General features: G+C 36.2%; 1 protein-coding gene across 6 annotated transcripts; it reads right to left on the reverse strand.

Moving 5' to 3' along the window:
* Positions 1–2,249: 2,249 nt before the first annotated feature.
* Positions 2,250–20,324, reverse strand: LOC148282285 (homeotic protein spalt-major-like). Of its 6 annotated transcripts, none has more exons than XM_088225343.1 (8): positions 19,800–20,324; positions 10,687–11,859; positions 7,443–7,576; positions 4,865–4,981; positions 4,646–4,781; positions 4,277–4,515; positions 3,918–4,097; positions 2,250–3,809 (listed from the first exon to the last, which is right to left on the reverse strand). In XM_088225343.1, exons 1-8 carry the CDS (start codon positions 19,873–19,875, stop codon positions 3,480–3,482), a joined length of 2,385 nt encoding a protein of 794 aa, XP_088081469.1. In that variant the 5' UTR covers positions 19,876–20,324; the 3' UTR covers positions 2,250–3,479. The 6 variants fall into 6 exon arrangements, with proteins under 6 accessions (XP_088081469.1, XP_088081467.1, XP_088081464.1 ...); XM_088225341.1 differs by having other exon boundaries at positions 10,021–11,859; XM_088225338.1 differs by having other exon boundaries at positions 8,800–11,859.
* Between the last annotated feature and the right edge of the window lie 4,250 nt (positions 20,325–24,574).

The raw sequence follows: 24,574 nt of genomic DNA on the forward strand, positions 1-24,574 counted from the left end.
ATGAAGATTGTTGTTTAACTTTTTTCAATCTAAATAAACTTGAAGAATGAAGAAACGCAATACACCGTACCTGGGCTAAGAGATTGCTCTGTTAGCGTGTATTTAGTACATAAATACGCGTTAAAAATGCGTTCTCTATGTGCGCTTTTGCGTTCAGAATACCACCTCTGGTTATATAAAATTATTGACTACCACCTTTATTCATCTCTTATTAATAATATCAATATACACGGTAACTTACTACCATAGAGTTATAGACTATTATAATTCTATGGTCACGAATAGTCATAGGTAATCCGGATAAATATTCAGATTAGATTATTTCTAGGAATATAGGATATTATAATCCTCTATCTCGCATGTGTAGAGAGTAAGATAACAAGTTACCAAAGACACTGCGAAAAACATTAATATATTTGGAGACTCGTAGTTAATTGTTTTAATAGCACCTTGTGAATGCACTCCAACCAGAAAAATTGTGATTTCTCAAGCGCCAAATGTTAATGGGGATTTTAAGATTCAAAATAATAAATAAAACGTTTGGCCTAGTTATGGTATCATCATCATTTCAATGTATACTCCCTAGTTGGGAATATGGTGTTCACAAAGAGCTTCCAGGTATCTGTCAGCTGCCAGCTCTTGTGCATACTTCCAAGTCAGGTTCGCATCCCGCAGTTCTGACATGAACCGTTGACAGTCAGCAGCGGACGTCGAAAGCCTGATGCCCTGTAGAGTAGGCAAGCGCAGTTAAGGCTCTCGGGAGGCTTCCACAGTATATGGGCCAGCTAACTGTATCACCTCGGCTTGATGACAAACAAAGTCAAAGCGCCGCACACACAATATTCTTTTAAGACACCTATTCTCAAAACTCAATATTTTGCTGTTTTGGGCCCTAGTGAGGTGTGCCACGATCTGCATACATGGAGGAGAATAGGTATTATGCGTGTGATATATAGGCGGGTTTTGGTACAGCTATAGTATAAGGAAGTAGTATTTTATTCGGTTTTTGTTTAAAGTAGTGAAAGGAGGTTAGTAAATTTACCCGTATAGCTTATAATATGATATAAGGAAGATCTAGTATTTTTTTCTGTTTTTGTTTAAATATGGGGGGTAGTGAAAGGAGGTCAGTAAATTAAGCACACATTTATTTATTCATCATCCTTTTTGTTGATATCTTCATTCTGGTTACAATATCATATAGGCAGTCACTGATAATACAATACAATAATAGTTAAAATATTTCTATAATATTACATATCTAATAATACTTATGTACAAATATGATAATAATATAATGCCACACATACACGTGAGTGTTGATGCAAAGTAATAAAAGTCTCGCTTTAAAGGTAACAATAATAATTTTTATATAAAGAAAACAAATTTAATTTAAGTAAAATACGTGTTTTGCCGGAAACATTTCAAACTAAAGTATACTCGTATAATCTCAAACTTAAGAATAAGGTATCAAATCTAAAATTCACAGTTCTTTTGATTTTATCAAGATGTAAATAATTATTATTAACACTTTGAAAACATAATTTACACATGATATCTATTACAGTCACTTTTAGTTGATAAGGATTTATAATAATAATTACTTACTTTATATTGTTTAATTAAATATTAAGGATTTTTGTGATATTTGATATTATGTTCACTGGTTTCTCAATTATTAAATTATGTAAGTATAATGCAATGGTGAGAATGGAAACGTGTATATTATTAATTTACCAATAATAAATTTACAGTACAATTATGGAAAAGTTTTATCCTTTTGCGCTATAGACAAATGCTGAACTTACTAAAAATATATATACAAAAAGGATTAATAAATAATTGCTATTGTAAAGAAGTTCAAGCTTCAATTTTTATTAAAGGTTCTTGGAAACCATACATGTGTGGGATAATTTTTATAAAATATATTCTTTTATTATGTGCTTACTCCAAGTTCACATTTATTGATAAGGTTTTTTTTAATAAAGAACATCTGAATAATTTAGTTTTCAGATTGAATATATATTTTGATGGTATATTTAAAATTTAATTATTAAACAATTGATAAGAAAGCACATACTATTTATAAAAATATACTCCTCACATTATGATAAGAGCTCATTTTTTAAATCTAGGTTTCAAAGAAAAGATTTTTTATATTAAATGCTTTAACTGTTACAAATATGAAGCATACCAAAAGGATCAATAAACACCAAACTGTTTATAAATGCGTGTAAATAATATGAATTGAATTTTTGTGTTAAAACTATTGTTTTAAGATTGACTTAGATGGTATGATATGAGAGCTTTGTCAATCGTTCTATAACGGAATAAATAATTAGGGAGCAGCCCTCGATGGCTCAGTTGTGTATCACAGGTTGACAGATCATTGCCTCGGGCCCGTTAGCGCCTATACTTAACTTAATTCTACAGACCGTGTGCTGCAAGCACAAAATGCTCATCAGACTTGAGATGAACTCCTGGAATGAAGCTATTCGAGAGTCCGGTGAAGGCCGCTACATCTGACCTTCCGCCGTGACTCTTCCAAGATTCTATCCCCTTATCTCAACTATCTAACACTGATAATAATTTGTCTATACATTGGGTTGTGTGATATTTTACTCGAGTAAAATAAACCTACAAGATGCGAGTTAATTTAATCTCCTAAGATTTAGAAAACTGTTATACTCTATGGTCGCTTGTTTATCTAGATTTGATATAATTTAAATTACAGTTTTAGAGTATCGACCAAGACGAATAAGAACTTTGATGTTGGAAATTAACTAAGTAGTGGAATAAGAGACAAGTTGCATCGAATACAGACCATAAATGTAGTTAATCAATAATTTATTTTAATGTTTATATTAGCCCCATGTGGCCTTTCCATATACATATTAATCCATGTACTATGTATATTACAGACTAGTTTTAAAATAGGAACATTACATCCACGTCTGTAATAGCCAGTCTGTACACTCGCAAAATGTCAGAAGAGATGGTAGTTGCTTATGGTGTTGTTTTATGATAGTCTATTTAATTACATATTTACTTAAATATTACTTCTATACATGTGATGGATGCACTTACGGATTATACTATCCTGTAAAGATTTACAATTATGTCTACGTATAACGAATAATATAAAACACCATAGTAAATGCCAAAATAAGAGATTCGTAATTATTTTTACAACACCGATGGTCAGTTACACCCGCTTTTATTAGCAATGATGTATTTCTTAAACAAGGCGCTTATATTACATTATTTTAGATCATTTTTGGTATGATTAACTTCCTAGAAATAAGTACAAATGGGGACGCTCATCCATTCGCCTCGAGTACACACGGTTCATGGTTGATTTATAACATCTATCATACCTTACACAAACGGAATATCACTGAAGTACGAACAATTTAGTCATTCCTGAATGTCACTTCACCGAACTTGCGATATGTGGGGAAGGTCGAGAGGTGTGCAGGCAGTCACGCGGCCAGCCCTTCTCCTCGAGACGGGGGCCCCAGTAGGGGCAGAGGACCCTCGCCCTCTGGGGCGCCCGACCTCTCGTAGTGCAACTCCCACACCTGGCTCCGGCGCTCCTCCAGCTCCCGCCGCCTCTCCTCCTCCTCGCGCTCTGGGGGAGGGGAGCTGAGGGACGAGGGCGGCTTATCGCTCATCGGGGAACCGGGCCCCGAGAGAGGCGGCGGGGGGGGCCCGAAGGGGCTGAACCCCAGTAGGCCCGGGAACTTGGCTCCCGGGGACGAGAGCCCATTCTGGCCGGCAGCGTTCTGTTGAATCACGGAGATTTCGTTCAGCTAAAATAAATATGCTTGATTAGAGAATTTTACTAGCATTAAATTTTTAAGATTAATTATTTGATTTGGTTCATACATTTCAATGGTCAAAAAATTGTAAAAGTTTACCTTTTGTTGCATGCCATTAAGGAAGGGTGCCGGCAGGTAGGGATAGAAGAGATCTGGGCGGCGCTGCAGAAAGTCGGAGTCCTGTGGGCTCAGGGGTAAGGGGCGCGGGGGCAGCTCCAGGGACATACGGCGTCCCCTTCGGGACGCTCCGTTCGACCACATATGGGTTCCCATATGTACCTGAAATATAACTTTCATTAGTAGCTATTCTACGTAGTTGTTATAAAACATAATCAATTTATCGATATTGGGTATTATGCGAGTTGTGAGTAAAGCGAGATGGCGAAGCGTTAAAAAAAAGTTAGATCGGCCGCGCGGCTGCCTGGCTGCTCGGCTAGCCGGTAGTGCTGGAGGCTCACCTTGAGGTTCCCTTTGGTGGTGAAGGCCTTCTGGCACACGGAACAGCGGAAGGGCTTGTCCCCGGTGTGGGTGCGCATGTGGATCTGGAGGGCGGAGCTGGAGGAGAAGTTCTTGCGGCAGACCCCGCACAGGTGCTTGCTGGACAATGGCGGGGGGCCGGCCGCGTGCAGCTGGGGGTGGTGTGGGGCCGGGGGCGGGGGCGCGGGTGCGGGGGGCACCGCTCCCGGTGGGGGGCCGTCTGCAATGCACACACAGGCGGTTTAGTCAGCAGCCAGTGTTATTAGCCGGTTACACGAGAAAGCGTTTAGCCGGATGAGGGATTAATGAAGCGCTAGAAGGATTAGGCGTGGTACAGAAAGGATGCTCACTCGAAGGTCTCTTGGGCAGTGGCAGCTCCGGGTCAGGGGGTGCTCGCTTAGGCGGAGGCTCCGGGGGCTCCTCCTGCTCTAGGCCAGCTCCCGCTTCCCGGATCTTGTGGGTCAGCATATGCTGCTTCATGTTTCCCTGCAACAGAAGGCAGCCGTCAGTCTCGCCGTGGAGAGCTAAATCTACTTAGTAATGTGCGGTCGGCAAGGACTGACCCTTACCGGGAATGAGAAGGGGCTCCAATGGTTCAAAGCAGTGGCGAACTGCGGCTTGGGGGGGCGCCTGGGGGCACCGGGGACAACACTCCGCCCCTGGCACAAGCAGCGGCCGCCACTGCTCTGAAACGAGGAAATCATAACAAAAGTTTAGAATGACATCGATCTTCGGGTGTCATTGCGTGCGTATAGAGAAAGCGTTTCAAAAAGCGGAATAGTGAATATATCGCGAGATTTCGCGAACATCAAATTTAACAATATCTGTATATAATGTGACGATTTAAATCGGTCAACACAATTATACACAGGTAGTTAACTAAATATTTAGCAAATGATTTCCAAACGCATTTTTTCCTACACGAACTGAATACTCTCTTGAATACAAGACAAGTCAAGAGTTCGAAATGTAAACAAATATTTCATGTCTACAGGACGTCAGTGCTGCGAATATTTTTTGAATATGTACACCTGCAGTGCGATGCTGGACTCTCTCTAGCTCTCTAGCTCTCCTTGCTCTTGGCTGTTCGTAATAAAAGTGGCGTGCCCGAGGAATCCGAAACTGAAACTTCGATGACACGATTTTTTATCAGACTGCCATGTTCGCGAAAAGCGGTTTTATTATATATGCTCACTGATCCAGGGGTGGTATTCTGAACGGTATAGCGCGCGTAGAGGACGCCTTTTTAGCTCATTTTAGGTAATAAATACGCGCTAAAAAAGCGTTCTCTACGCGCACTATACCGTTCAGAATATCAGCCCAGGAGAACTCAGGATAGGATGAATCTCAAAACATCAGTTGATCACTAATCCACAGAGGCGGTCTACTCAAAACGCAAATTAGCTCAATTCAATTAGCTATATGTACAAACAAACGTGCGATAAATACATTTGATAGATATCTATTAAAACAAGGTTGGGAAAAATGAATATTGAATAAACTCAAAATTAAATTATGCAAACCTTAAGGCAAACAAATGTGTGGTAGCACTGCGCTTCACACGTAAACCGCATTATTAAGGAATAATGGACACGATTATTTTTTGTAAGTAATGAGCTGTACGATTCCCCCGATAAATAAATAATACCCTAGAAGTTTTCCTACGTCTCTAAATACTAATTTAACTAAAATAAACTTTTTTTTTCTAAAAGTATGACGCAGCCAAGTAAATTTATGTTTCATACCAATATTTCGTTCAAAGTTTATAATTGAAATAAATAAATTTCTGTCAAGTTAAATTCCATTGTGTAATACACCAATTGATGAGTTAGTACAAGAATATTTCACAAAAGTAAAAAAAAAGCCCTATTTGTGCACGTCTCCTTCGTCGCGTCGCGTTTTTATAAGAATTGGCAGCCCTGTCGCATCAAAAGTTTAGTGAGATTTGTGCAGACATATTAGTCAGACGGCTAGGAATAAAGTGTTACTATTTGTGTTCCGTACAATAGAACGGAATTACTGGACGGGAGCCAGTCACACAAAACAACCCAGGACAAACCCTATTTTTAGTTTATCACAATAATTAACAGACGGCAATCCCGATTATCGCCGCCACTGGCTTTCAATCATCGAATTCAATAAGACAGGGATGGCCCAAGGGTCATTACATTTCTGGTATAACTTAAGACATCGTGTCATTACTATTTTTGCCAATATTTATTATTATACATTTAATTTTGAGGCCTGGCGTAACTTCGATACCCCATGTAGATTATATAGGTCTTTGGAAAAATTATTATCATTGAATTCGTATCTTTTTATCATAATTGTTCTTATATGCATACGGCCATGCACATTTCAAACTTGGCATATCATCGATCGTATTAATGAATGAATTATTTATTCATTTGAAACTAGGTATATAGTGGGATCGCTTACGCTTCAGGTGCCAGTTCAGGGACTGCCGGGAATCAAACCCGAGACCTCTGACATAGTAGGAAAGACTTACAGTTTCAGGATTTTTACATTTCAATGACATTTACGCGATATGTATATGTAAGTTTGAAATCAAAATATGCTAATATAATCGAGTTGTGGTCTAGCAGTAAGACAACTGTTGATTTGAGATCTAAGTTTTGATTCACCACCGTGGTGACAGGATTTTCAGAAACCTAGTAATATTTAAAATCACCAAAAATGTATAAAAAAATGCTTTGCTCTGTCAAAATTATTTCGTTTCATTATAACTCGGTTGGTACACTATTCAATTTTTCACATACAAGTACTTTTTTTCGTTTTTAAATCTCGAAAGAAAACTTCGCGATCGCATTCATTCACGCCAAAATCCATTAAAAATGCTGTTTGTGAAATTGGCAACATAAAAAAGTTTTTATTTATTCCGATTGGTTCTACTCAATAAAGTCCAAATTAATATTTTGAAATCACGGAGCCTCTGGAAGGGTAGGTACCTACTGCATCATTTTTTTTAAGATGGCCGTTTTCTATCTATTTCTTGTGGTTTCTTTTTATAGTTATCTTTGAGAGTCTATTGTTATTGTAAGTTATCGATGATCCATTTTTTATTGTCTTTGGGAGCCTCCTCGATTGAGCAATTTCTTGTTTCCTGAATTAAACTGAAATATTTACCTTTGTTGAGAAGCCGCGGTCGCAGACGTTGCATTTGAAGGGACGTTCTTTAGTGTGACTTCTGTAATGGATCTCCAGGGCAGAATGACAGGCGAAGGTTTTATAGCAGATGTTGCATGTCGTATTTCCACGCACTATAAACAATACAAAGAATCTATGTTATAATTGTAATTTACAAATACACTATCGTAATAATTTGGAGATGAAAGAAAATAATAATCTCAGAAAGATAAACCGCAACAATAAATTATCTGATTGGATTCAATCTGTTCTTCTATTGCAAAAATCACAGGAAAGCTTATTTCTTAAACATCGTACAGCGCAATTAGATTTATCATTGAATAATAAAAACAATAAAACTTCCATAAGATGCTGTCAGGCGGCATTTTATTTGAAAGAAAACTATTTGTAATGCAATTTGGATATTGTAATAATTAATATTGCAGTAATGCTCCAGATGTGTTGAGTGACCGCCGCCTAGACAACTTCTTGAGCAAGAAAAGAAGTTATAAAATGATTTTTTTCGCTGTAAAAATTACCGAGAATATTGCTACCAAAACATATCGATTTAATTCAGATTTTCGCATGATTAACTTGTAGTCCGATGTTATTTGTTTAATTCTTGGAAACAATTTTATTTACAATTATCAAAATAGAATTACGGATTAAATATTTTAAGTTTTTTTCGTTTTATTGTAACATGAAACTAATTTTATTATTTTCATTGTACCTATTCAGACGTGTCGTTTCGCTATTTCGCTGTTCCATTATTTCTTTTTTATACTTAGTAATTTGTACTAAGTGTATATAATATAATATGTACATTAAAAATGCTGAAATGCACTGTGTTACTTCAAATTATACATTTGATCAAAACCATTTATACAATTGTTTTCCTTTCGAATCTGAGTCTGTATTTTTGTTTCAATATTATAGCAATATCGACAAGTTTGGGATTCTGCCAAGAATGGATTCCATCTAGTAGGCAGCTTGTGCAGTTATGTTGTAGTACCATTTACGATCAGGCATTTATATGATTTATTACATATGTATCTATGTTTCCTTATTTTTTATTATTTTTATTAATGATATGGTTTTGCGCAATCTCTTAAATTGGTAATTTTTACAACGTTTCTGAATCTTATAAAGTAACCAATGATAAATATCTAATTCCGAAAATCGTATAATAGAAAATGCGAAAGGGATTAGGAAGAGGTAAGGAAGCTGTGAATCGAGGCCTGCCCGGAGTGAAGTGGTGCACAACCGACCCCGTCGGGTACCGAGGCCGGAGCGGCTGGGACCCCGCAGACCCCGAAGAGGTCGGTCGGGTCGGGCAGGCGCTCCGCTATCCGCCTACCTGCGGGGCCCAGCGCCAGGCCGAGGGGGCTGAATGGGGTGCCGCCCAGCATCGAACTCGCCAGGGACGACAGCGCGCCCCCGCCCGTGACTCCTGACTCCGGCAGAGAGAAATTGTACAGATTGGCGAACGGTGGCCGCGGGGTCAAGTCCATGGCACCCTGAAGCGGAGTCGGTGGCGGCGAAGGGGTAGTCAGCTGTGGAGATGGAGCAGGGGATCTCTCTCCTTCGGGTGCAGGAATGTGGGTAGGGGTGGACGTTCTAGGTCGATTCTGCTGAAGGCTTTCTATAGAAGAACTCACTTGTGGCGCTGATGGGTGAGATACCATAGTCGTTATTGTTTTCACTTGATTTTCGAGGGCAGCTAATGACGCGGAAAATGATGGAGTTTCTGATGCTTTTGGTTCTACCGAACCTCTTTGACTCGAATCATCATCATAATCGTCTCTGTCCATCGTACCATCATCACTCAAGTACTCATCTTTAAAATCTTGGCTCGTATCTCGGAGGTCGGAAAACCCCGAAAGTGGTCTGCCTGGCATATGAAAACCCTGGGGAAAAAAATGGCCCGGTCCTGGAAAGCCACCAATATAAGGAGATTCTTTTATTTCGGCCGCCTGTATTTGTTCTGGTGTGAGATCTGTTGGTTCTCCCGTATGCAATCTTATATGTTGCTGTAATACAAGCGTATTGCTAAACTTTTTATGACATACCGGACACTGGTGAAGTACTCTCATTGGAGGTTTCATCCTATGAACACCCATATGAGTTTTTAAGTTTCCCTTTGTAGTGAAAGCTCTTCCGCATATTCGACATCTAAATGGTCTCTCACCCGTGTGTGTTCTGTAATGCATTTGTAAAGCACTTTTACATGATAAAATTCTTTGGCAAATTACACATTGATTTGGATCTGTCATTTTGTTTTCTATGTTATCGACTAGTTGTTGAAGTTTACTGGTTTCTGATGCTTTTGTGACTTCAATTAAGCTTTCCCAAGAATTGTCATTGCTTCCAGGTCTCGGAAGAAGAGAATTATATACTACAGGATCCCTCGTTGGATCAGCGTCCATCATTAAACCGGGCAGGCCAGAGGCGTGAAACATGGATAAGCTCCCGGAGGAAGCGCTACTAGGAGGGGAGGCATTATAAGGAAATGGAAAAGATGAGGGCATTCGTCGTCCCATGGGTATCGAAAGGGAACCTGCTATCGACGATGTCTTACTTGAAAGGTTTTCCGGCTGGTCGGGGTCGGGGTCGCGCTTCTCGTCGGGACTGTCACGCCCTTGCATGTCCTCACTGCTGTACTTGGAGTCCATACTGCACTCGTCGTAAGGCGAAGGTGACGGAAATCTATCTGGTTCCCGATCAGCCTCTGGTGACTCTCGGTCAATATCTGGTTCTCTTTTAGGTGTTACGCGATCGTGTTCTTCGAAACTTCGATCTCTCGGATGTTCATCATCCTGAGGCTCCATTTTAAACCGATCTTCATCCAAAACTTCATGAGGACTTAACGATACCGGTTTACTGAGGTCAGCGGGAATCTCTTGTTCGTCTCTCAGAGCAAACAACGGATGTAGGGGTGAAGGTTTGTCAGAGAGTGGTCGTGGAGGCATTATATCTCGCGGCGGTGGGCGGTACAGCGGTAGACCTGGCGGGAACGGTGACCCGCCGGGCGGGAAGGGCATCGGGTGAGGGGGCATCCCAGGCATGGGGCCCGGGGACAGTTGAGCCAGTAACGGGGGATGGTATTTATCTAAATGTTCCGGGATCGGGTTAGGGTTCATTTTAACGTGCGGGAACTTGGCCGTGTGGCGCTGGAAGTGCACTTTTAGGTTGCCCTTGGTAGTAAAGCGGGAGCCGCACACATTACATTTAAAGGGGCGTTCACCTGTGTGGGAGCGAATGTGGATCTGCAGCGCGGAATCACTGCCGAACACCTTCCCACAGTAGCGACATCTGTGTTTGAAGAACGGCTCGTTTCTGCCACCAGATTTTCCATCATACGGCGACATCTTTCCAGACTTCCGGAAGGCAAGCTCGTCCGCAAGATTGTTAGCAAGGAGTCCTTGAGAAGCATTGTCCAAAACTTCTTGCGCTCGCCTCTGAAGCATCTCGAGAGTATTTGGTTCATTCATAGATGGTATAGGATCATTATTTGTAATTATTGTCGACGCAAGAGCGGCAGAGATTGAACTATAAGGCGGATGGGCAGACATTACTGGTGGTGACGGCGTTGGAGGCTTTGGAATAGATAGCAATTCTTGCTTTAGCGCCGGCGGCTGGGGGTGCGAGGGAGGGACGGCTTGAGAAGTCGGAAAGGAAACTGGCGTGTCTATTCGGACGGGAGTCGGTTCTCGCGTCGGTATTTGAATCTTCGGAGGTGAAGGGGTTGGTAATCTAGGAGGCGGAGGACGTGGTACCGTCACTGGCACGGGAATAATTGCCTCACTGGAAGGTGGAGTAATAGATCTATCGTCTTTAGGCCTCGTTAACGACAATTGATTCTGTAATTGCTGAATCAGTTGCAATTGGAAGACTTGTTGATGTTGCAGAGTAAACAAGGTACTTTGTAGAACTGCCAATTCCTGGAGAGCCGCTTCGTTATCTGCATTATTGGCCATAGTTGTGGCAGCAAACTGAGCCACAGCCACTTTGGTATTTTGTAGAGCCTCTAGCGTTACGTGGCTAGCCGCGGGGAAAGGGAAGGGCACAGCTGGGTTGGGCGTATCACCCTCGCCATCTTCCAAGCTGTTGTTATTCTCAGCATCCTGTCGGTGCCGGCGGACCTGCTCCAGGCGTTTGCCTCCTTCGCCATCACCCTCCTCATCGTCCATGTCAGGCTCGGGCTCCATGTCCTCGTCCCCTGATACGAGCATATCCTCTGGGTCAGAGGGCATGATCTCCTCTGGTTCTTCAGGGGGCGCACTCCCCCCCCGGGACTCCACCGCCAACCCAGAGAGGTCCTCACTCTCCGGTCTCCCCAATTGTTGCTGCATGTATGCGGGGAGATCTCCACTGGTCCTTATACTTTCCTCTTCTGAGCCCGATCCGGAGCTTTCACCTGTAACAATAATAATAACACATAATTAATCCAATGGTCAGCGATTTTTTTTAAGCTCTGACATAAATAGGTATTTACACTTGTAAACCAATACAGGCGTATAAAAATATCACTTAAAATAAAATATTTTTTTACGAATACAGTTCTGCATACGAAATAAAGCTTAACCCTAGACGAGTGTTTTTGATTCGATGGCTACTCTTGGACCGACTTTTCGGTGGTTTTCTCTTCATCAAGATTCATTAAATTCCTTCATTTAATTGTGCAATTAACTTGGCCGGACATGTTTAGGTAAGTTTTTAATGTGATTTCAACTCGCTGTATTATTTCAAAAGCAATACAATCTCATAAATCCGGATAGTTGGAGTTTTACCGTATATTCAAATATGTGCACCCACATTCATATTTAAATAACCTTTTAAGAAAAAAATACGAATTTTCTTATATCGACGCTGGAAAGGAAAAAGTTACTAAGCGACGTGTAGCAACTTTACAAAAGAGCCAATTTAAGTTTATTTAAATAAAGTAATAAACAATCTCGTATTTTTTATTTAAATTATGTAAAAATCACACCAAAATAATACGTATGCTTGAAATTTTTGATTGATTGAACAATAAAACAAAAAAACTTTAATTGATTCTTTTGCAAAGTTGCTACATGTCGCTTGGTATCTTTTTTCTTTCCAGCGTCGATATGTTAATAAAACAAGAACTTCTAAAATAAAATCTTGATAGATAACCGAAAATTGTAAATTTAGTAGAAGTGAGCTAATTGCATATTAAAAAAAACTAATAATAAAAATATGAGAAAACACGCTGATCAAAACCAGCATTTTTTAAAATAAAGTAAAAGTAATGAAATATTGATGAAGATATTTTTTTTAATATTTTAAATATTAGTAAGCTTTTTATTTTAATTTATTTGCCAAATAACTTTTATGATCTTTGAAGATTGATTGTGAACACTACAACACAAATAAAAATGATTCAAAATAAATGTGAGTTAGTTTTGCTACCCGATCGTAGATGGCGCTAGTCGCAAGTATAAAATGCCGTCGGGAATTCTTGCGGGGATCAGGGAAGTATTTTGCAAAATTCAAAGAAACATTTCCATGAAAAAAAAATTGAGACAATCATTTTACATTTATTCATTTAGTTTTTCATTCTGGGACAGTAACTATGAATAAAATATATAGTTTAAAGCCCTCATTTCGGTTTTAGTCAAATGAATAGTTTAGGGTTTTGTATACGAGTCATGTTGCATATAATAAATGTAATTTATTACAAACCTAAAAATGTTAACAAACTATTTTTGGTAGGTACTTGCAAATAATTTTTCTATTTAAAATACCTATATCTGATTGATGATGATTAGTTGTTTTTTTTAATAAGCTGCGAAGTAAAATGGAACTAGTTTAAATGTAGGCAGGTAACATTATTATTTAAAAAAATAAACATTGTTTTAACGTTCCGTCGACGATATATTGCTTACAGTGATATGAGTTTTTGATAGCTTTATTTTTAGGACCGATTTTTGGTATTTGTGTGGCGTAAACAAATAAATAAAATAATCAAATAAATTCAGTAAAGTTCAAATACTTCAATTGGAAACAAGTTGGTATTCATTTTTAACGTTTCATAAAAATCACTGTACATGGGTTTAGTAAATAAAAGAACCAATAATCTCTTTAAATCTCTTTGAATATACTTTTGATATTTTTTTATATTAAATGCAGGTAATGCTATTAAATGTTTATTTTAATACTTAAGATGTTATAATCTCGCACAATAAAGCATTTAAGAAATAGGTAGATATCTTGTTTTATAAAATAAATAGTTTAATTCAAATTTTATTACTAATCTTAAGTTATCTTACTATTCTTGTCAACTTATGTTTTCGAATATCTAAACAGAGACAAAGATTATTTATTTGTTTATTATTATGGTTCACAAACAATAAACAATACCTACGTATGACGTGGTATTGTAATTAGTCACAATTTGTTACGTTTAGATATTGTTCATCAATTTTAATACGTGAACACAACACGCACAAATAAGTCAATAAAAAAATATTTTTTGAAATGGACATATGGACAAGCCTAATTAAATATTATTAATATTATGAAGTACTTAATATAATAATTACACTTACAGGTTATTACAATTTTAAGTAATTTACATAAGGGACTATTGATTTTATAAATTTGAGCAGGTTAAGGAAGTTTAGAGATATTATTATTTTACCATATTTGCATCATGTTTTATAATAGATAAAGATTATTTAAACGACTCTAAATTCATGTAAACGTTGAAAAATATAAGTCGGTGTGTTTGATTGCATAGTTTTTATAAAATATTCATAAGAAAAAAGTCAACATAAAAAAATAGATACGTGTAGGTAGGTTTATAAGTTTAAATGAGTTTTTGACGAAACATTTTCAGTTTTGCATGTTTTTTATCATAAGTTATTTATTATGCACGTTATTATGATAATCAATATTCAGATAGTGGTACATTACCTACGGCTACTAACAGAAATATAACAGGCAAGTGAATGGTAGGCACATAGTTCAAAACAATCTATGTCAACTATTTATTACCTACATGAAAATATGAATAATTGTTGAAATAAATAGTTTCAACTCCTATAACTTGTAGTGTAATGATATTTTTAGGTACTCTAATAATCAGGTTTAGGTACTCAGCTAATGCTGGCAAGTATCTCAAAGAAGACTAAGAAATTATTTGAGAAGGGAAGATAATAGTCTAGACATTCAATGCCTTAGATCTGTCATTGACTGGTTTAAGGCTTCACCTTTCACTACATAACATTCATCACTCCGCCCGATTTTCAATTTTATATCTGTTGGTAGAATCCCATTGAAAGTTAAAAATAAGTCGTCGTTAAAAATGTTGTTATTCGTATACTTTTATGTAAAATAAAACTTTATACCTTCATATTATTTAGTTATAGACAATACCCGATTGAATACGAATACCAGATTTAGTATAATATTTCTTCAGTATTGATTAAGACTGACATCTGGATGCGTATATAATTCAATAATGTAATTAACTGGGTTGATATTATAAATAAATATAATATTATATGCTGTATTATGTATTATACCTACTATTCGTGTCCAGGTGAATAAATAATACAGTTCTGTGAGTGAAATAGAACTCGGATAAGCGTTTTGACTCGATGGCTACTTTCAGATGAAAATCCTGAAAAAGGAAATCGAGTGAAAATATGTCCACGGTTCGTCCCGGTTCGATTCCTGGCAGGGTCAACGTGAAGTATTTATTTTAATGGTTGGTTCACTACAATATGGCCCGGTAACAATGGGAAGTTAACAGAGTTATATTCAATTGTTTATTTATTTATTATGTATACGGCCTTAGCTAATTAACACAGTTATATGAAGAAATATATGTATGTACAAGAAACTAAACAAAAATACTCGTAATATACAACTATGTAGCAAAGACAAACAAGGTAATAAAATAATGGTATATAATATTTTCAACAGCTCGATCAACATATAAAACGTCGAGATTAAATTTAAAAGCTTATAAACTTCGTTTATAGAGTAAAATAAAATTTTCTGTACGAAAATGTGTGTACTAACCCAAGCATTTTTTTTCCGAAACTAGTAAATTACTGGTTATCGACGAAGACACTTTGAAATTCGATTTTACTTTATATTCTATATTATGTAGTCTATAAAGTCGAAGTAGGTATGTCTATAAAGTAAAATTGAATATTCTGAACGAAAATGTGGATATTCGTGTAAAAATGTACGTGAACCCGTTTTAAATAAAAAAATCTTACAAATAATTACTTACTTTATAGACAGTTTAACAAAATTATATTAACTTCTCACTGTTATCGCCCCCTGGCCTGGGTCACACCGATACACTGATAATATTTCTTCAATAAGCGTATTTCAATTTATACAGCAGAGTTCTATTAATTAAACCTTATAATTTGATTTGATAATATTAATATAATTAGGTAAATAATTCAACTACAGGTGTAAAAAATGACCTCCCGACAGCTGGGCGAGTAAATGATTGTTGGTAGGTATATCCGGCTTAGATTATTAAATGCTTCACTGATTCGCAAAAAATCAAAGTGCGAATTGAAATCCGATTAAAAATACACAGAATAACACCTACTACATTATAATCATCCCCGATTATGTATTTGGAGTACCAATGATATTATATTATATTGGAGTACCAATGGTTTGGAGTACCAATGATATTATATTATATCATCGGTACTCCAAATGCAATGTAACTTGATAATCAGTTACGTAAAGGCGAGGCAATCAGTTTTACGCTTCAGGTTGCAGTCCGGGGACAACGATTTTTTTGTGTAAAACCACCTTTGAAAACGATTTTATATCGACTTTCTTAAGAGTCGAAACCATGATCTCAAAGATGGTAGGCGAACGCGCCAACCATTTTACTATAAGGCGGACTTATCTCCACATGATTTAATTTTTCAGGATTTTCACCTCAGGGTAGCTGTTGAGTGGAAAACAATAGTCCTGTAGCTCAACCACAAATAACTATCGACGTGCTTAAAAACATGCTAAGCATTTCAGCGATCACAATGAACAATAATGAACACGCTTAAGTTATCGCAGACATAATTCGACGCGTATGTAATCTCTAAGTCAACGCTCGTGTCGGTTTGTTTTTTGTTTTCCTCGTAAATAAATACAGTTCACTGGCGAAAAATCGGCGTTTACCCTAAAAAATAATACAATATATTGCATTTGCAAAATAGTAAGGAGCATCTAATACAAAAAAGTGAAAATTAAATTACAATTACTATGGCGACTGCTTTTCTTGGCATTTGGCTTGCCAACCGCCGGCTAAATGCAATAAATAGCGTGATAAATAATAAATAAATAAATGAAAATAGCAGTTTTTGAATATTTTTCATATGTACACTGGTGAAGTTCAAATATGTAATTGCGGTAGGTAAATAGGTCGCGAAACGTAAATAATTTGTCATTTAATATTAGGTGTTCACGGATGTTCCATTGTGATCGCGAATACGATAAACAACCATTGCGAGAAATTGTTATCACGTCGCTTATTAGCACGTCGACAGTTATTTGTGATTGAGATACAGGGTTCTGTTTTATACCTACTTAGATATTTCGTAGTAAAAAAAAACAGTAAAAATTAACTCCATCCAGCAATACCAACCTATGTATGAATCTACCTACTCAAGATTATATGATACTTAGGTAGGAACTAACTTATTTTAACTCTTTCATACCGGCAAAATTAACTATCAATGTCGATCTTAACATATATCTTCACTTATGGTGCATAGGGCATTGATTTGGTAAACAAATAAACCCAGTTGTGTTTTTTTTTGTAGCATTTCAGATTCGTGAAATTAAAATCCACTATGATTTATTTTGTCGAATCTAAAAATAAACCTAAAATATTTATACATTACTAAAAATTATCAATCTTACGCCATTCGACGATTAAGAGTAATTTGTTGCTAAATATTATCTTGTCTTTTAAAGAAAAATCCTATGTTGGTAGGAAAGTATTTTGCTATATCGGCAATATCGTAAATTGTCATCTACACCATTGGAATTTTCCATCAACGCGATATAAAATATCTGTTTCAAGTATTTGTTCGTGTAAAAAAAACATAAATAAAATTTTCACTTTGAACCAGTCAGAAATAGAACCCGATAACTCGGTTCAAGATTATCCTGCGAGATGTTTATTGCGCCACGCGGGAATTTTTGTGTATATTCAGTGCCTACGAGTAGATTTTATGTTATATTTAAGGAAAAATAACTTAATGCAATGTTTTATTAATATAAATATCTCTCAAATTAAAATACAATAAACATAATTATGTGGGTACTCATTAAAATCAGCCCGCTATTTTAAAAACAGATTCTGCGTAAAAATGCAATAAAATATTTTTATAAAAATAGTTTTTTCTATCCGACGTGATCATTACACAAATTTACGGTCGGTTATAATGACGCTTAAATACATTTTACGGCTTATCAGTGAAATACGTTGCGTCTGTAACGGGCCGGGTTATGAATTCAAATATAAAAAATCTAATTTGCATATGCAGGTAAATTTAAATCAAAATATTTTATGCAAAGTTATATCTACATTCCAAAATAATCGTCTGACTGCAATTTCAATAAAAACAAACACCTTTTGGATAAATTACGGCAGATTTTTGTTCAAAATTTTACTATCGCTGAATTCAACATTTTTCCGAAACAGGTGGGTAAATACATTACCTACTGTTTAATTTTTTAGGTTTGCATGTTTAAAATCTCAAGTTTTTTTTCATGAAAATTATTTTAGAAAAAAATTAAGGTTTTTACCTATACCCATGTTTTGTTGAGGTGTGCATTTATCGATCAGTCAATAAAAAAATAAGATATCAAGGTACAAATGTACGCATTAATAAAAATAATGTTCGTTAAAAAATATTGACAAGTGATTTAAATTTTAATGTGAATATCAAAGAAAAGGCTTAAATTACCAAATCAAATGAACACGATTTTTTTTCTTCCCATTTTCTTTACTCTTACAAATTATTTTGAAATACCTATTTTATTGAACCAATCCGGGATTCGAACCCGAGACCTCTAATTAAAATAAACACAGAATTTTTTTCTATCAATTTATAAATTAACTATCTGTAAAAATAAACTTTAAAAATCGATACGTCTAAATCTAAGCTTTTTACGCCAAATCTTTGAAAAATCAAGGCAATCAAAAATAGGCCTCTAATTATCCATAAAAAAACAAAAGTTAGATTTATTCATAAAATAATTGAAATCATGTTAAATAAAAAAAAAAACACTAATTTACACAAAATATATTTTCTGCGACCCAGGTAGGTATAATGAAAAATTTGAACTTTTTTCAATGTAATTTTAACAAGAATTTTCGTAACTTTGTGATTTTTAAAATGCGTTAAAAAACTATCTTTATTTAAATATTCAATTAGATTAAAGTAAAATTTAATCCATCTCGATTTTAATTATTTTACATTGCTCCCGCCTTGGCGACATTAGTCCAATAAAAGTAAATACAATATATTGCACAGTGTGTAGTTGAGTAATTAAAATGATTTTATCCTCAAATAATAAAGTTTTTATATCCGTATAAGGAAATTTTATCGATTGCACAGAACTCATTCGAAAAAATACGTTTTATTGAACTGGCGTAGATACCTAATTATTTATTTTAACGATGTGTACGAAATATCGAATGAGTTTATTCTTTAAAAATCGTATGCATTATCTTATACTGCCTAGTCAAAGATTTCGTGAATTTCAATAAATTTCCTGTTTATCTTCACACAAACTGTAGCCAACGAAACGTAAACAACACCTGCATTTTATATAACACAATTGCTATTTTATTTTAAAATTTATAGCTTATCACTTCCTATATTCATAATCACAAAACGTGTTTTCTAATTTTAAAATTAAACACATTTTATTCGTCACTCAAATTCACACACCAATCGAGATTTATTTATTTATTTATTTACGGACAAAGTCCATTATATTTAGTTAGTGAATTAAGTTATATAGCTTAAATTTAAATGCAAAAATCACGAATTTTTTCAATGTAAGTGCGAAATCCATCAGTCTGATTGTATTACCTATGTACAAATACTTAAAACTGTTTTCATTTTTTCATGTGTACTTTTATTGAACTGCATGCGTTTTGTATAAAAAAAGGGTTTCCCATTTAATCCTTAAAACGTGTTTTTATTCTGTCCTATCCTAAAACTCATATTTCGCAAATTTATTTTTGCTTCCGTTTTGAAACATTTTTACTAGTCATTAAAAATGAATATTAAACCTGTTTGTCTAATTGTTTTTATGATAAAAATATAGACTTACCCCTTTGATGTTTCGGTTTATCTTTACTGCTGGCTCTAAACTGTATTCCATACTTTATTGTCCCGAATTGTATCATTTTGAACTACAGTTCAATAAAGGTACAACATAGAAACGTTCAAAACACTTTTGCATCGAAATACCACTTTCGGCATGGTTTACCACACACTGAGTCCATTCTGCGACTAGATCATTAAAAAATAAATAAAAAAGCGAAATGTCCCGTGAACCACTACTGAATGTCGATAAAAATGCATCTGTATCGAGAAATAACGCAATAAAAACAAAATGCTCAAATGTCTTTAGTTCAAAATCACTGAAATATGATCACACGTGTAATATTTTCATTGAACTCTTGTCGCGCTGCGAAAGCTTTTTTCCAGCGATTGATATACAGGTGATGTATATTTTTATCTCTCGTCGAGTTAGTGTTTGTCTCGTGTGACAATAGGCGCACGGCGGACGTCCTACCCGGCGAGCGTCAGACGTGTAACAGCGGCCGGCCGCCTTGGTCTCCGCGCCGCGACTGAGGGGGCCCGCGCAGCCGCCCCCGCGCCGCCCCGCGCCCCGCGCGGCGCCCCGCCGCCCCCGCACCGGTTATGACAGCGGGCGGGGCCTCGACCAATCATAAATCAAACATTGTCCATTCCACTCGCCCGCCAATCATAACCCCCGCCCCTTTCCATATTCGGGGCGGGGCATATTTACATTTTCATAACCGCGGCATTAATAAGCGTCGCCCCCTTTCATATTAACCCTGCGCCGCCGGCGTGCGCGACGGTTTCAATTTCAAATTTATCGCTCGTAATAAATTTCAGTCTGTGATTGCTTTATGGTACAGGCTGATTATTTATGGGTCTGTGACAAATCAAATTAATATTGTCGACTGATATTATGCTCTGAAATTCGGTAGGTAGGTACCTACCCAGCTAGGTAGGTACGTACCTATCTACTCGCACTAACCTACTTTGGCACCTACCTACACACTCACACTCCCTTATTCAAACAAAATGGTGCGTATGGCACTGTACTGAAACACTTAAATGCAGTGTAGGTATCTCGTTCATTAGTTACTCGAAGGCAAAATCGCCAGTCGTACGAGATCTGCCAGTCCCCGAGCTATAAAATACCACAGTGAAAGAAACACATTCCAAAAATGATTATTATTCATCTCAACCTTGCCGGAAATCGAACCCTGGACATTATGCATAAGCTATAATAGCCACGAAAACAGCCAATCAATAAGAATGTTAAGTGCTATACCCAAAATTGTGTTTTCTTGAACATAATTCGAACATTTAACCATTGGTGGAGCAAAGCAGGTCCAAAATACATCTCTGTGGAAAATATTTATCGACTGTTTTTATAATTTATGTTCCTTGTACTTTTATTTTCAACATATTTTTTACAATGTAAAAACTGTTGTTTTTTTCCCAAATAAATAAAAATATAATAAAATTAAAAATGTGATAAAAAGGCAGTAAAAATAGTTTTAAATTTAATTCAATTACGATTCAATTAATTTAGTTCGCCAGCTCAAATATCGTCATCATCATATTTTCTCCATCAGCACCTGATAGTCCATATGGCACTGCCTCGGTACCTACAACATTTTTGTTAGCTGAAGGTAAAATCAGTCTAACGCTGCAGATCCAAGGACTATAAAATATTCTTGTTAAAAAAATACCTTATTTAAATACCTTAACATTTTATGTCAACCATATTGGGAATCGAACCCGAGATCTCTTGCACGGTAGGCATACGCACCTACACTACGAGGCGGACTTATCTCCACTCGATTTCTTATTCCAGGATTTTTCCCTCAGAGCATCGAGGCGAAAACACTCGTCCAGTGTTCTGGTTCTATTTCACTCACAGAGCTGTGCTCTTCATCCACTCAGGCAAAGAAAGTTTAGACAAAGCATAAACAATAAAGATATTCCGTGAAAATAGCCAGGGCCGCGGTTACAAACGCTATCTTCATCGGTATATATCGAGGCTAGGTAAAATCGATATTTATGTACGAAAATGTGTAAGTATATTTGTTTGACAATTCAAAGTATCTTTGTAATTTATCATGTTTAGAAACAAATCTATGCATGTTCTATTTTTCATTCAAAAAAAATAATTTTTCTTTGCAGATAAAATTTAAGATAAATGTTAACTTCCTATTGTAATACGGGCTCAGGAAGAAAGTGTGACGCCACAAGTTTAAAAAAAGTTGGTTTTTAAAATCTAAATTAAAAAATTGAAGTGGCGTCAAAATAGAACAAAAAAGTATTTTTAAAAAACGCTATACAGTTTAACAGTAGAGTTATAGATTAAAATATAGTAAAAACTTTAATATTATCAATATTTAAAGCATTAACTTTGTGGTCAAACATTTTACTAAATGTTATTAAATATTTGTATCTAACCACTTATTGACTTTTCTATATTTACATGTTTGTCCTAATCAGTGCATGTGCTTATTAAAATGCATTTCGTGTTGGTTTTATATTTTTGTGCAACAACTATGGCGAAGGTGTATAGTGGGTTTTGCATGTTGGTTTGCATGTTTTTTTAATTGGTGTCCTGACGAAGAGACGGGTACGTTTCGAAACCGGTAGACATATAAAAGTCGGTAAGTGGTTATATACAAATATTTAATAACATTTAGTAAAAGCTTTAAATTGTTAAGCGTAAATATAAAAAGTTAGAATGTAGCTACTAACTTATATTCAATTCAGCGTGGTTTTGGTAAGTACTAAGCACATTTATTGGGATGAACCCATGATTCGGGATGAACTTATGATTCGTGATGAACCCATGATTCGCGATGAACCCATGATAATCCAATGATTAGATTTGCAAGAAAATAATGCTCCTTTAGTTATTGTAGGTATCTTCTTAATTTAATAATAAATCATCGCTACAAGTGGTTCGATTGTAGATTTTCTAGAATAGGGTTGAATATATTGTAAAGTATTAGATCTTAGGTCCAACTTTGGACCCATTTAGCTGTTCGCATTACCTAAACGGATAATAGGACCAGGCTGTAGTGGCGAATTGAAAGGTTTCATTACAGACACCCTTAAAACTCAACTAAACCCAAGTTTGGAGTTGTTAAGGAGCGCAAACACTCGAAGGGTCCCTTTTGTCACAGCTCCGGAAAATTTCGGCTCAATCTTGTGAATTTGACCGCGAGATTCAAACAAATTTACAACGATTAGGAATCTTAATTACACAATCTATTTTCTTGCGTAGAAACTTGTTTCGAGGAACTGAAATATATTTATCATTATTTTCAATGAAAAAAATACATAATGAAATTTCGGTTAATTTTGTAAGCACGGCCGAGACATTAAAAAAAGAATAATTAGAAATTGTGGATTTGAAAACTCAACTTCAAAGACGCACTTTGCGAAAGCGGAAAACGGTTGTAATAAACATCGGGAAAAAATGTTTTGAAACATTCCTCAGTACTTATTAAACCTTGTTTTAGGTAAAAAATATCGATTTGCTCTAACTTTGGATGGCTAATATTGCTAAAAGCACTAGCCAACCAAAAAACCGATAGGTCAAAAAAAAAAAAAAAATTTAGCCTGTAAAAAAAAGTTACATTACATAGCACCCAATAAGATACGGTGTTAACATCTGTTTTTTTTTTTACGTAGGTATTATGGACATATTTGTATCCTCCTTCATTATTTTCTAACAAATTAGTTACACCGTAAACTGCGCAAATATCACGAGTAGCTACGTCAGTTTTACAGAAAAAAAGCGTCGAAAATCCTCCTTTTCGTCTTCTTGACATTCCATTTTGAAGGCTAGCAATCAAATAAACTAATGTATGTACGTAGAAGCAAACAAAACGTATCGTAGAGCAGAAATTTTTCTTTCGAATGACGTATAACTTTTTTCCAAAACCATTTTTTAAAATCTTTTGGTGCTCATTTTTAAATTCGGAAAAAAACGGACACAACTTATGTTAACACCTAACCCTTGTTTATCATCATTATTGTAATATTATCCGCACCCGATGAAAGCATAGAGCACCGTTTTGTTGAACTAAATGCGGCGCATCTCGATATGTTGTAAGCATATACGAGAGATCAGTATAACAATGAAACTATCGAATGTATTAACAGAAAGGGGAAAATATTTTTGCCAAGGGAATATGTAAGTCTGGGAATGTTTCAATGCTTTCCTTCTCTGTTGCAATAAATGTAAATCTCAGTGACTCCTACGGAGTGAGATCCCGCATTGCCTCCTAACATTTTGACATACTCAAAATAAATGTTTCACGTCAACCATCCGAGGAATAGAACCCGGGACCTCAAGCACGGTGAGCAGACGCGCCAACCGCAACGCTGCGAGGAGAGCTATTCTACTACGCACTTACTTAGCTAATTGTGTTTATTTTCCTCGATTATCACGTTTCCAAATATTAAGAAAGGAAACACAATATTTACGCTGGAGAGATTTTTCCGGGCGCAACGACATAAAACAGCAAATAGACATTGAGAAACGTTTTGACATATTTATCGATGTGTATTTAGGGTTTAATGTTACAAGAACACAAATTTCTTCTATTTTTATTTTAATGCCCGCGGCGGGCGCGGCTTACACCATTCCTCAACTAAATGCTTATTTCAGTAACATTGTCAAGGGCTTTCCTAACGCCATCCACATAAACGCCTCACAAAACAAAACGGGCGCAATAAGCAAAAGGGAAATATCAGATACTGCGAATACCGATAAAAATATATGAAATAGATTTAGAATAATTATTTGTA

This window comes from Micrasema longulum, unplaced genomic scaffold, assembly GCF_059751315.1.
Source record: "Micrasema longulum isolate JH-2025_06_02 unplaced genomic scaffold, ASM5975131v1 h1tg000343l, whole genome shotgun sequence".
NCBI classification, from domain to species: Eukaryota; Metazoa; Arthropoda; class Insecta; order Trichoptera; family Brachycentridae; genus Micrasema; species Micrasema longulum.

Bases quoted from the DNA above. Each gene is read 5' to 3' on its own strand.
- LOC148282285 (XM_088225338.1), bottom strand. From the start codon at position 19,875: ATGATACAATTCGGGACAATAAAGTATGGAATACAGTTTAGAGCCAGC. The intron at 4,098-4,276 runs GTGAGCCTCCAG...GTTATATTTCAG, and splicing joins CCACCAAAGGGAACCTCAAG to GTACATATGGGAACCCATAT. The intron at 3,810-3,917 runs GTAAACTTTTAC...TATTTATTTTAG, and splicing joins TTAATGGCATGCAACAAAAG to CTGAACGAAATCTCCGTGAT.